Source organism: Coenobita brevimanus, chromosome 23 (genome assembly GCF_032717465.1).
Source record: "Coenobita brevimanus isolate Jiangsu-jjx chromosome 23, ASM3271746v2, whole genome shotgun sequence".
Lineage (NCBI taxonomy): Eukaryota > Metazoa > Arthropoda > Malacostraca > Decapoda > Coenobitidae > Coenobita > Coenobita brevimanus.
The window spans coordinates 991,189-1,004,068 of record NC_136976.1 but is presented as its reverse complement, the minus strand read 5'-3'; the positions used below and the strand labels follow the sequence as shown (position 1 = coordinate 1,004,068).

The window sequence follows — 12,880 nt, the reverse complement described above, 5'->3', positions numbered from 1 at the left end:
GAGTGATGTACAGTTGAATTGTCTTATTCTTCCACTGAGCTACATGACAAGTCTGTAAAACTGTAAGAATCTCCACCAAGTTAAGGTGGCTGAGCAATACCATTCACTGTGAAGTACGGACCTTCCACAACATTCAGTCTGTTTAGGATGACAAAGACAAATAATTTTCTCCCACAAAACATTTTCACAGCAAAAAATTCTTGAAAAGTAAGATCATATATAAACATAAATTATTTTGCTAATAATAATGGCATCCAATCTCACATTACTCCCACTGAGATGCACAGATCAAAGACTAAGCTACCACAGTCTAGAACACTTGAAGAGGAGGAGACCAACCCAACAACAGATATAATAATACAGTAAAACAACTGACTGATCTGTACTGTTAATCATCATCATCATCATCCCAATGTCCAACCCCCTAGAAATATATACTATGGTATATTTTATTGTGAATGCTCAAGCCAGCTAATCCCTTTTGACACTGATCATATCAATTTAATCCAAAGAACCACAAAGTCTTTTAAATGATGTACTGTACTTAGTACCAAACTTTGAACCAGTACTAATACATCAGTACCTATTTAAAAGGGTACTTAAACAGCTAAGCATAGAGCCTCTGATGTGGTTGTTCTAATGACAGGTTTTAAAATTTGGGGTAAGCTAAATGTATTTGTCATATTACCGTCCTACACCTCAAAAATACTGCCCTAAAAAAGGCTTATCAAATAGCTTCTAGTAGCCATATGATCTGATAGTAATTCATCTAAGTACTGTACTGAATATACAGTATATACAGTAGTATAAACATCACACTACAGAACACTGCAATTGCAAGTATGTTTTGTACAACACTTGAATACCAGAGCAACATTAATAACATCACCACCTTAATGCAAATTCCAAGGTCCACATTCTCACCTGCTGTGGATGCTCTGTAGCACCTTTGCCTTACCAGCCTCTTTGAAGTTATGCAACATTAATACTCCTTTGTAATCAACTTATGCAACCTATGTCAATGCTAAACCTACATAAATAACATACAGTATCAAGGTGTAAGACCATGTTAACTGATATACCTGTACAAGAGAACCAAAGTGCACGATGTAAAATAAATGACTAATGTTGATGCCAAAAAATCTCTGCAGCTTATGATAATATGGACCCCAGTATCACGGGTGGAGAGATCTACAACAAAGTTCTTTTGATTTTCTTTGGGATTCTAATCAGAATAGGAGGGAAGCCCTATATCCTATGTGCCAGTTGCTTAAAAAGAGGAAGAAAAGCCTCCAACATCTGATGATAATTCCAAAGCACGAGAGAAAGACAAAGTTTATCAAGCCCCAGTATTGTTGCTAGCTGCACTTTGCAATCCTGGATGGAACCTGATCAGATTTAATAACCTCAGGACTTCCATAAAATTCTAATAACCACAGAGTTCTATAAATGTTCGGCAAAAGTCAGGGGTTTGGCTACCCTAACCTTCGCGACATTAGTTTTAAGCATATGACCGCACCTCCCATTCCAGAGCAAAAGATCAACCAGGCTACCTACAACATGTACTGGGTAAAACAGGTCCTTAGGCCATTACTTTATCTATGCTATTTAGCCTCTTTAAGAAAAAACAAGAAATATGTAGGTAGCATTTTCTCTCTCTCAAATGATATGAGTTAAGTTTATATCACCACTGAAAACATAAATCCCACAGTATCATGAATATCCCTGTACCCACAGAATATATTTCATCAGTTTTCTATACTGGAAATATCTATTTGGCTATTAATAAAGGTCAAGTTACCGTTTGTTACACTGCACTTTAAATGATGAGACAAAACTCAATCCGTCAAGACCCACAGGTTATACACTATCAAACATATTACTGTGCCTGAAAATGTGAAGGCTGAAATATTACTGTTCCATTAAACAATGAATAATGTAAAAAAAAATCATCACTGACAAAAAGCCACTGAGTATAACGAATGTCATTAATTTTCAAGCTCCATAATTAAATGATTTCCATATGTAAAATGAAATACAGGCGGGCCTATACTTTTACCAAGAAGTATTTTGATAGGCTACACATGATGTTGTGATATACTGTTATTGGTCTATACTTGTAATGCCATACCATAACAAAATGAAAGTATCTTCTGTAGTTAAGTGCTTGGAAAGCAAGTTGCAGGAAAGCAAGCCACCTACAATCTATAGAAGGCCACTAAATAATGTAAATCTTTCTACCTATGAAGAGAAACCTTAACGTCAACTAATATTTGGCATTATTTTAAGAATGAAAGATTGGTTTGGATGGCCTGGCATCGTTGGTACAGTTCCTTCCATTAAAGTTAGCTTCACGAGGAAAACATTTGTTTCTGCATTCTCCAACTGAAGCACTTACACTTGTATCTACCTATGTTATATGATCCCAAGGAAGTTCAGTCTTGGAATTCACAAGATTTTATTAGAGATCAAATACTGTGCATAAAGTATCACTTATCACAGTAGGGTAGTACCAACATGGGCTTCAGTTACACAATATACTGGTACCTGTCATCACAGAAATCATAATAGTAGCATAATGGATCACTGTACAGCACACATCAAAGAACACACTTAGGAATGGAGGGAAAGTCTTTGATCATCACAAGAGTGTTTGGTCAATGTTGAGATATCAGCTGAGTACAGTTCTGTATTAAAGTGCTTCTCCTCCCTACACCAGGACTTGAGTTCCTCACTAATGCTTCTCCAGCTTCACTAAGCGGCCAGGGAGGGACAGATATTGCCAACAGGGCTGTAGTTAGAGTTGCTGCCACTGCTCATCTTACTTCACTGAGCTGCCAAGGGAGTGATAGCGATACGAGGGTCAGGAGCAGCAGTAGACTCAAGGTTGGCCAGAAGTTGCTGCAACCAGTGTTTGGTAGACTTGTCATCCTTCAGGCATGCAGCAAAGGTCTGATCCTTCAGCTGGTCTGGCAGACACTGACGGAGGGCTTCTCGAGCTCTGTAGATTACAATGTTTTGTAGAATCAGCTGATAACATGTACAGTACATGTATAAGGCATCTTGGGCCAGACGAGCAACCATGCCATTATAAAGAAAATGAGATTTCAGTCACCCTAGCTAGAACTGTGATTTAAGGCCACCAAACGTCAAGCAGTAAAGACTTATTAACATCACAACTTCATCATTTTAAATACTGTACAGTTCTTATGATAACAATGTCAACTATCAATTTTCTTGTCTTTCACTCACAGTTGTCTGATGGTAGTGGGTATGTTTTAAATCATTATATATTCATAATAATTTCATTATCATACAAAAAAAAAAAAAGTCTATCATCACAATAATTACGGTGCTTACTAAACATTACGCAAATTATGTCCATAAAATCATCTCTCTCTCTCTCTCACTTACCTAGGATGGTCCGAGAGTCTCAGGTAGCAACGTATGACATGCTTCAGCAGCCGAGCACTCTGCTCTTTGGCTAATGCAATGACCATCTTCCCAAGGATCATCGCAACGTGGGAGAATCTCTCATAAGTCTGTTACCAAAAAATATTACCATTAATTGTTGTACCTCACCCCCACCATTTGTGGCAAAAATGATGATGATGAAGATAAAGCACAACTACACACTGAATTAGTATATCAAGGATTTCACTACAGGAATACAGTACTGCAGAATACAAAGTACTTCTCCTATAGATTATTTTGACTGTAATTTACTGTACCATACTGGAAAATATCTGTTAAACAAGTCCTAATATCATTTACTAAAACTAAGCAAAGTTTTCTAAATATTTACAGTGTATAAATCAACTTAAGACTATTTCAGTCAATTTAGGCCTACAGCTGATACAGTTCACATCATGTCTCTGACGGTGTCTGCCACAAACCAGTTGTATTGGTATGCTGTGAGTACTTTGCAAAGATATGATATTTCAGATCTTTCAGGTCCTTTTATGTACAATGGACTGATTCATGTTAAAATAGACCAATTCAGGTTACGCCTGAACACATGATTAGATGATGATGATGACGTGATTATAATAGTAGGTAATCTGGTAAGGTGCAACACAGAATATGGGGGTGCAAATAATTGGTAGGGCAAATGACGAGAGCAAAGATGGTCTGAATGGGATAAGTGTATCCATTAATGAAGCTTACCCAAGAAATATTATCATCTTTCAAATATCATTACCTGCTTAATTCAGCTGCAGTACAGCATATCACACAGCTTTAACTCTAATATCAGCTAAATACAAACCTGGCAGATGTAATTAAGTCCAGTCTCATCCAAGAGAATTTTTTGGAGAATGAATGTGGCCACAGTCTTGCTCAATTCTGAACCGGACTCCATGATGCGCAGACACAGGGGAATGATCTCGGTGGTCAGCAGGAAGTTGATCACCTCCTGCTCATCCGTCTGGGGAATAATCAAAACTTGTTATAATAATGGACACCTGGTGGTCTAGCGGGTTAAGGTGCTCCAACTGGATATTGCCCAGGGTTTAAATCAGAAGAATCATGCTACTCAGGGAAGGGCTACTGATATATCCATAATGTTTTTTTTTTGAGGAGGGAATACATATGGTCGCAAAATCTATATCAAAATCTCAGCTGAACACTTCAAGCATTACAGTACTATATAACAGATCTCACTTTTTTTTTTTTTCTTCTTTTTAATTTCCATTTGGTAGCTTTGGCACTGCAGTACCCTCATGTACATGAATTACCTCAAAATACCTTCCAGGAATGAATGTGCTACAAGGAGTAAAGAAATGGGTGGGATGCGCTGGAAGTGTGTTAAGGGGGCAGGAAGGAACAATGAGAGCATGCCTTGTGTAATGGCCAGCCTACTTTATGATAAATGATTTGTGTGCTGTGAAGATTTACTTTTTTTTTTTTTTTTTTTTTTTTTTATAAATAACAGAACGGAGGAAGGAAAAACAAATGGGTAAAAGAAAATAATCCATACACCAGATTATTGGTGTCCTCTGTTCAGAAAATATCTGTAACAGTTAGACTTGAACAGTTGTCGGTTGAAATTTGGAGGAAAACAACTCTGGGGAAGCGAGTTCCAGAGAGATGCAGTTCGGGGAATAAAAGAATTCTGATAGGCAGAAGTTCTGCAGTATGGTTGAGTGCCATTCCAGTCATGAGCGCTACCAGATGCCCGTGTAGCACGAGGGAAGGCATGGAGAGGTGGCACCATGGACGCAACTTCGTCTGAGCATTTGCCAAAAAAATATCTGTAAAATAATGCAAGGGAGGCAACATTCCTTCTTACTTGCAGGGGAGGTAGTTTTTATGTAATGGCAGGGTTGTTAATGATTCTAACAGCTTTATTCTGAATTTTGTCTAGTTGTCTTAATGCAACCTCTCCACAACTTGAAAGTTTTCTCCAACAAGAAGAAAATAAGTTCAAGCTACTTTTTGTTTACATGGCAGCTGGTGACTATCTATCTATCTATCTATTGCCAGACGCCTCAATCCCGTTTGGGGTGGCCACAAACAAATCGCCTCCAAGTCGCCCTGTCCCCTGCCATTTCACTCCCCTGCTCCCAGCTCACACCCCCCTCTCTCATATACCTCTCCACCCCATCCCTCCATCTCATCCTCGGCCTCCCCCTCCCTCTTTCCCCCTCCACCTCACTCACATAAACTCTCTTCGTCAGTCTTTCACCCTCCATCCTCTCCACATGGCCAAACCACCTCAGTGTGTTCCTCATAACGCTTCCTATCACATCCACATCAACACCACAACGCTCCTTTATATCCTCATTCGTCAGCCTGTCTCTCCACGTGACTCCACAGGCTTCTCTTAAATAACTCATTTCCACTGCTCTCACTCTTGACTTGTGTCCTTCCAACAACGTCCAAGCTTCACTTCCGTACGTTAGAGTTGGTATCACAATACTGTCATGTAGTAACTTTTTCACTTCCATGCTCACTTCCCTGTTTCTTATCACTGCTTTCAAGGAACCAGCAACCTTTCTTCCCTGCTGTACCCTTTCAAGCACTTCACCCTCCAAACCTCCATCCTTACTCATCACACTACCCAAGTACTTAAACGTACTCACACTTTCCAATTCCTCACCATCCAACCTTGCTGTACATTCACTGACTTCACCTCTCTCAAAGACCATCACTTTACTCTTCCCTACATTCACCTTTAGATTCCGTTTCTTACACACTCTCCCAAACTCATCCACCAAGCCTTGCAGCTCCCCTTCGTCTTCACTCAACAACACAGTATCATCTGCAAACAACAGTACAGGGAGTTTCCAAACACTATCCTCTCTCACCAGGGCCACTCCAACATCCACTACCCTACCTTGTACCTCTTTTATTACCCCATCCATGCACAGATTGAACAACCATGGAGACATGACACATCCCCGTTTCAACCCAACCTTCAAAGAGAAAAATTCACTTAGATCACCATCCACACGCACTGCAGCCTTAGCACCATCGTACATACTCTTCACAGCATTCAACAACTTTCCATCTACTTTCCATCTACCTGTGGGACACAAAACTATTACTCTTACCTTCACGAGAGCACCAATGACACCCAGGGATGTCAGCCGCAAGTACTCAAAGGGCCGGGTCTTGCTGACAGTTTGCAAAAAGGGGTAGAGATACAGAGGAATGTGAGCTGCGAGGAACTGTGATCGTGTCTCAGGATGTGATGCCACACACTGTTCAAAAGAAGTAACTCATTAAACACTTCTAATACTGAAGAGGAACAGATTCTTACCTATCCACATAGCTGAAATAAAGTGTGAATAATTAGTAGAGTTGAAAGTACACATACTTATAAATGGTCCTTTATTGCTTATAACAGGTTATATACATTGTACAATAAGAACTTGTTCAAGTCATTCATTAGATGTCCTTTTTGGCTTTAAAACTTACAGTGAAGTCAAGACTAACTGTTTGGTTTTACCCTATTTACAGTGCCAGTTGTCAGATGGTTACAACATTTCAATTTATAATTGTTTTTTCCCAAAAGAAAACCAAATGTAAACCAGGTTCTCCTAATAATAAGGACTAGCTGTAAGCCTTTCTTACCTGAAGAAGAGCAAGTGCATTACAGACTCGATTACTCTGGTGAGCAGTGAGTGTGGCAGGATTTATGGCTGGGTATATGTTAATTATCTCCTGAAGCAGTGCAGCAATGGTGCCAAATGAATTCCACAATAAAGGTGCAAGGTCAGGTACGGACTCACGTTTCTTGCTGGAAATAAGAAGAAAAACATACATCTTGACAACGAGACCCGCCGACATGTCGTAAAAATACCCCCGCTAATACCAATACACCAGTCCTGTATGAGACAGCCCTAACATGTATTCAACATAGACGGTGGGTGTTAACGCCGAAGTGGTGACATGTAGAGGTGTACGATATGTAGGAGGACTACTGGGCCTTGGGAGCAGGCTGAGAAGCCTATGCCCAGAGTCGAGCACATTAAAAAAAAAAAAAAAAATCATAACCTTATTTTCCTATCTAAGATTGAGGCATGGTAAGATCTTCATTTTCATTCATTCATTGCCAGATGCCATGTATCCCAGACGGGGTGGCCAATGGCTTAGAGTTAATTGTTTTACAGGGAGGGGCACTAATCCTCCACCAACCCCACTTGACACGTAGGGATGCCAACAGCATCTTGTGTTCCCAGGCGGTCACCCATCCAAGTACTAACCAGACCCAACGAAGATCTTTAAAAAAAAAAAAAAAAAAAAAAAAAAGTTATCCTACTAGAGTACTAGCATATACAATATGATGTAACCAATACTGATGGTCAATGAAAAGAGACAAATATATGAATAGTAAACAAAGTGAAAGAATAACTGGTACTATGAATCTTGAGTGGCAAATGGAAAAATACCTGAAAGAGCTAAACTGACAAATCTGGATAAACTATAGCCTACCTCAACTCCAAGAGGGCATTTTCCCTTGTCTCAGGGTTGGCCAGTTCGATGATCCACTGATAAATTTTGTCTCGTTCCGGGCCACTTCCAAGGAATCTCTGGCCTGGTGCTGCTCCCTGCGACACAACCTGAAAAGAGAGAATGTACGGGATAGTCAGTAAATTGCCTTCCCCAATATTCAGAGCTGCAGAGCTTTTTTTTTTTTTTTTTTTTTGAGAAGCAGTTTGGCTGCCACATGATGGGGTGATGTGGAGCCTACCATGGTGACCTTGTTAACTGAATGGAGAGTGGAAATGCAAATGAGGCATCCACCCAAGGGCAACACCACACTCTTTCCCACTGTCTGTCACAGGGGAACACTGATTCACTGCACAGGACAGCCCCAACAGGGATGGTTGCTTGCCTGCAGCTTATGGGTCTACTCAATCAGACAGACTGGGGTTGCTAATGACAACAGTAAGAAATAAGTGTTTATGGTCTTAACCCCATAATCATGAGCCACAATCATGTACATCTATAAAGGCAAGTTGCAGCTCAACTGTACTTCCCTCGGAAAGTTTGAGAATTCTTACAATGGAAATGGCATCCCATACAGAGACTGTCATTGGCTGCAATGTTCACCATAACATCAGCCCAATGTAAGGCACCATGCTAAGTTATTATCAATGTGCTTGAATAACTGAATAATAAATGGAGTAATATTTTCACCTCATACTGAGTTATTCATGGATCTGTTGCTGAAAAAAAAAGTTAAATTCACCAATGATGAGTCCTACTGCTTTACCAAATCATTACAGATCTTTTCAATATACAAGCAGGCAGGCTAAGTACACACTTCACATGAGTCCAATCAAATAAAGTATCTCATTTTTTCACATTCATCTAAGTCATATTCTGAAAACCTACAGGCAACTATTTTTCTTATATACACCCAAATTAACTTTGAGGGGCGTGACGCAGACACCTGAGCCTGCTAGCATAGTGACACCAATAATTTTACAAGTTACTTTATTCTGTGACTTGTTACACCCTGAAATTGTGACTGCTATACTCTTAATGCCAAGGTAACAGATGAAGCAAGGCCAGATAATCCAAAGACAAAGACATTAATATGAAAAATCTGCATGGCAACTAGCTAACCGGAGTTCAACCTGAAAACGGGTCAGCTTCTTAATTAAGCTCCTCACAGATTCCATACCTTGTAACAACCTAATTTATTCTAAAGCATAAGCAAATATACAGCTTAGACTTAAACAAGGCACTGATACTTACAAAATATGTGCATACCTGTGCATTTCCTAAAGGATTCATATTACTTTCCAACAAGATATCAACAGCATCGGCAAAAGGTAAACAGACTCTACCTCAGCTTCAGTTCTCAGGTGGCCAACAGATGGCTCTGCCCTCAGTACGGTACAACCCCGCTGACATGCGTTGAAAGTCAAACAAGATTTTGACAATATAGAGGCGTACTGTACACTTTTGATAAACTTACCCGAACCATATATTGGCCCGTGATCTTTATATACATCACTGACCTGTTCCCTTTTCTGTGATCGGGAATTTCATCAGCTACCAATAAATGGAATGGATATTCACCGTGAGAGGGAAAATCAGTTTGTAGTTGTGTCAATAGGTGGCGATAGCATTCACTTTTGGTGGATTTGCACAAAGTTTGTATTTGTGTCAATAGGTGGCGATAGCTTTCACTTTTGGCAGATTTGCACTAAGTTTATATTTGTGTCAAGAGGTGGCGCTAGCATTCACTTTTGGTGGAGTTACATTTGACGAACGAAAGTAAATAAACACAGCCGAAAAAGAATCCACGAACGCTCGCTTTTATGATCGCTTACGTCCTCGTGAGCATCTTAGCGATTTATTGTGCTTGTTACAAAAGTTGACATATTCTTTTATTTATCTTGAATGTTCCTAGCACCGACATAATATTTTGTCTCACTAAGTTAACGTTCAGGATGATAAAAAAGATGAAATAAGGCAACATAAATAGCCAGGAAGAGATAGGATGAAGTCTCTTTGTGTGTGTGTGTGTGTGTGTGTGTGTGTGTGTGAAAACTCCTGAGCAAAATAAAATCGTCTGGAGATAGCATGAATGAGCAGTACTGTACAAAAAGAAGTATTCGTAATGAAAGGGTAAAACGGAAATTGGTGGAGAGAGAGAGAGAGAGAGAGAGAGAGAAAGTTTCAGCGTACCATAACATCCTCTGCTTGGCTCTTATTCTCGTCTTTTAAGGAGGCTCCCTAACTCCTCTTCCTTAGCGATTTATTTTTGTATATAGACGGTTAATATAAGTCTGTACTTTAATTATGACCAGTATGGGGATATTAGACTGTCTTAAATAATACAGAAAAGAATAGCAAGGTGTGATAAGCAAAATAAATCACAAAGGAAAAGGTATTAAGGAGCTCTCACCGTAGGGTAACCTCTATTCTCTTCACATATACTTGGCCTAAAATTCTCATCTCTTTTCTTTTTTAATGCTGAGTTTTAACAGTGGATTAATATTAGAATACGGTGCTAATCACGAAGAAGCGCTGCGTGAAACAAGGTACAAGATGAAAATTTGAGCCAAGTTAAAGTGAGCAGACTATAGCGCCGTGCCTGTCAGTGGGTTGTATTCAGACTGACTCAGGATTTTTCGTAAAGCCTTCTCCTCAGCGATTTATCTTTCTTACGACGCCTTAATAATTATCTTGTATGGTAGGTCTAGTGATGCAAACTATGTCGATAATAAACAAACATATAAATAAATAAATAAATAAATAACACGAAGGGGAAAATCACGCGGGAAATCATTGTTAAGATTTTCATGCACACGAGATTTTTTTGTTTTTGTCTACCCAGGCCCATCTGAACATGAACCCGGTGCACTGCTGGCTGCATTGGCCCCCCTCCTGCAGTAAATCAGCGTAGAGTCACCTGAAGGTAGCACTATATCAAGTGAGTGGATGGTAAGCACCCCAACCAATCACTGGTTTATAAAACGAGTACACTTTACCACCTCGTTGCGATGACTTTCAGTAAGACAAAGGACACATTTGAAAGCCGCACTCACCCCTACCAAAATCACCACCCCAACACACCACGAAATCACCCAAGACACATCCCAAATACACACCCCACGCACACCTCAGATACACCCAAGATATGTACCCAAATTACACACCTCACTCGCCTCAGACACCCCCCAGATACACACCCCACTCACCTCACACACCCTAGACACACCCCAGACACACACCAACACACCGCAGTACCCCTCATCCTCAACACCTTCCTTCCCCCTTCGTGTGTGATGCTCATAAAACCCTACGCTTCCAGTTTGCTAGATTTCATCCTCCAAAAAGCTAAAAGTGAGTGAGTTAGTGAGTGAGAGGATGAGTGAGTGAATGAATGAGTGAGTGAGTGAGTGAATGAGTGAGTGAGTGAGTGAATGAGTGAGTGAGTGAGGGAGGGAGGGAGTGACAAAGGATCTGGCGTCAAAATAAAGTTACATAAATAAACACAAAAAAATGAATAGATAAAACCAATTAATCAGGCTACCTCCAGACGATTTTATTGACCTTATGAAAGATCTTTATTGGGAGAGAGATTAATATGAGCTGTATCCAACCCCTCCAGCTCGAAAAGTCTCACGTAAACTGAAGGAAATCGTCTGAGTGTGTTGAGAAGAAAGTAAAATAACCTCACATATTGGACGGGAGAGAGAGAGAGAGAGAGAGAGAGAAAGGGTGGGAGCTATCACTCTTCAGGGAGTTTTTTTATATATTTTTTTTCCTTGGTATCTCTAGACGGTTAAATTTACCTAATGAATTAATCCCTTCAACGAGACAACTTTTCCCTTTATATCTCCAGACGATAATATTCACCTAGAGGGCAGGTTATTGTGGAGGGGGGTGAGATAAAGCCTCCATTGACTCCTTCAGAAAAAGGAATAAAGTGAGGGACTAAACTGAGCTACATTGATCGTACAGTGATAAAAAGAATAAGATGAAGAATACATAATCGTAGTGAAGAGGTTGAATATTCAACTCTATGTATCCTTATAGCGATGTTCTTGCTTAACCCCGGTCTATATGGCTGAGCAGACCTGTCGGTCACAGGTAAGACTAGAAGGCACCCAGAGAACGCATACCTCCTCCAATGTCATTGCCATTAAAAAGGTTCCGGATCCGTGGAGATAGGATCCGGATCGGGAGCCGTCCCCAAATTTAGTCACTTCTTCCTTGGGTCATGGCCTACCCTTCCATAAAAGTTCATTGAAATTCATTCCTAACTTTTTTAGATATCGTCTGATCAAAAATACGTGAATACATAAAACCTCCTTCAGCTTCGTTGGTAGAGGGGAAAATGCTTCTGTGGGACGCATTCGACTCTGGGCATAGACACAATAGCCCGTTCCCTGAAAAGTACCCATAAACCACACGTCACTATTCACCTCTTAGATACCGAACAGATGTTAAGTAAATCAAATCGATCGCCCTTCTGAGCTAATATATATTTTTTAAATTGCTATCTTAATTTGGGAAGATTGTTGTCATAACATTCATTCTCTCATCATCCGTTAACCGAATCTTGTCAGGAGAAAGAGGAGATCAAACAGAAGCATTATGAGATTGTTCAGTTTCGGTTGTGATTGATTGTAATTTCTTCATCATTTTCACAATTCAGGAAGAGTTCTATACATCCTCATGACACACATTCAGTCTCTAATCATCTGCCAATCTCATCATGTCAGCATAAGTCGGATTGCAGAATGTGTGTGTGTTTACGTGATGTCAGAACTGGCGGGAGAGCGGTTCACTTAAGCAATTTCGGCTTCATTTATGAACTTTTTCGAGGTTAAAATATGCTTAGGATCATTCATTAATATTTTTATCTTAAGTACAGCTCCCAGACACTTCATAACTAAACCTGAGTGAT

At 39.9% G+C, this 12,880-nt stretch overlaps 1 protein-coding gene across 1 annotated transcript; it reads right to left on the bottom strand.

The window, feature by feature from the left end:
* Positions 1-1,994: 1,994 nt before the first annotated feature.
* On the bottom strand, positions 1,995-9,260 carry Rcd-1 (Required for cell differentiation 1). Its single transcript, XM_080267096.1, has 7 exons — positions 9,211-9,260; positions 7,939-8,066; positions 7,078-7,243; positions 6,555-6,704; positions 4,268-4,426; positions 3,415-3,542; positions 1,995-3,001 (listed from the first exon to the last, which is right to left on the bottom strand). The coding sequence occupies exons 1-7, from the start codon at positions 9,247-9,249 to the stop codon at positions 2,827-2,829; spliced, it is 945 nt and encodes a 314-aa protein (XP_080123222.1). The 5' UTR covers positions 9,250-9,260; the 3' UTR covers positions 1,995-2,826.
* Between the last annotated feature and the right edge of the window lie 3,620 nt (positions 9,261-12,880).

Coding starts and splice junctions, on each gene's coding strand:
- Rcd-1 (XM_080267096.1), bottom strand. CDS start 9,249: ATGAATCCTTTAGGAAATGCACAGGTATGCACATATTTT. Junction 7,244..7,938: donor AATGCCCTCTTGGAGTTGAG/GTAGGCTATAGT, acceptor TCTTATTTCCAG/CAAGAAACGTGAGTCCGTAC. Junction 3,543..4,267: donor GACTTAATTACATCTGCCAG/GTTTGTATTTAG, acceptor TTTTGGTAACAG/ACTTATGAGAGATTCTCCCA.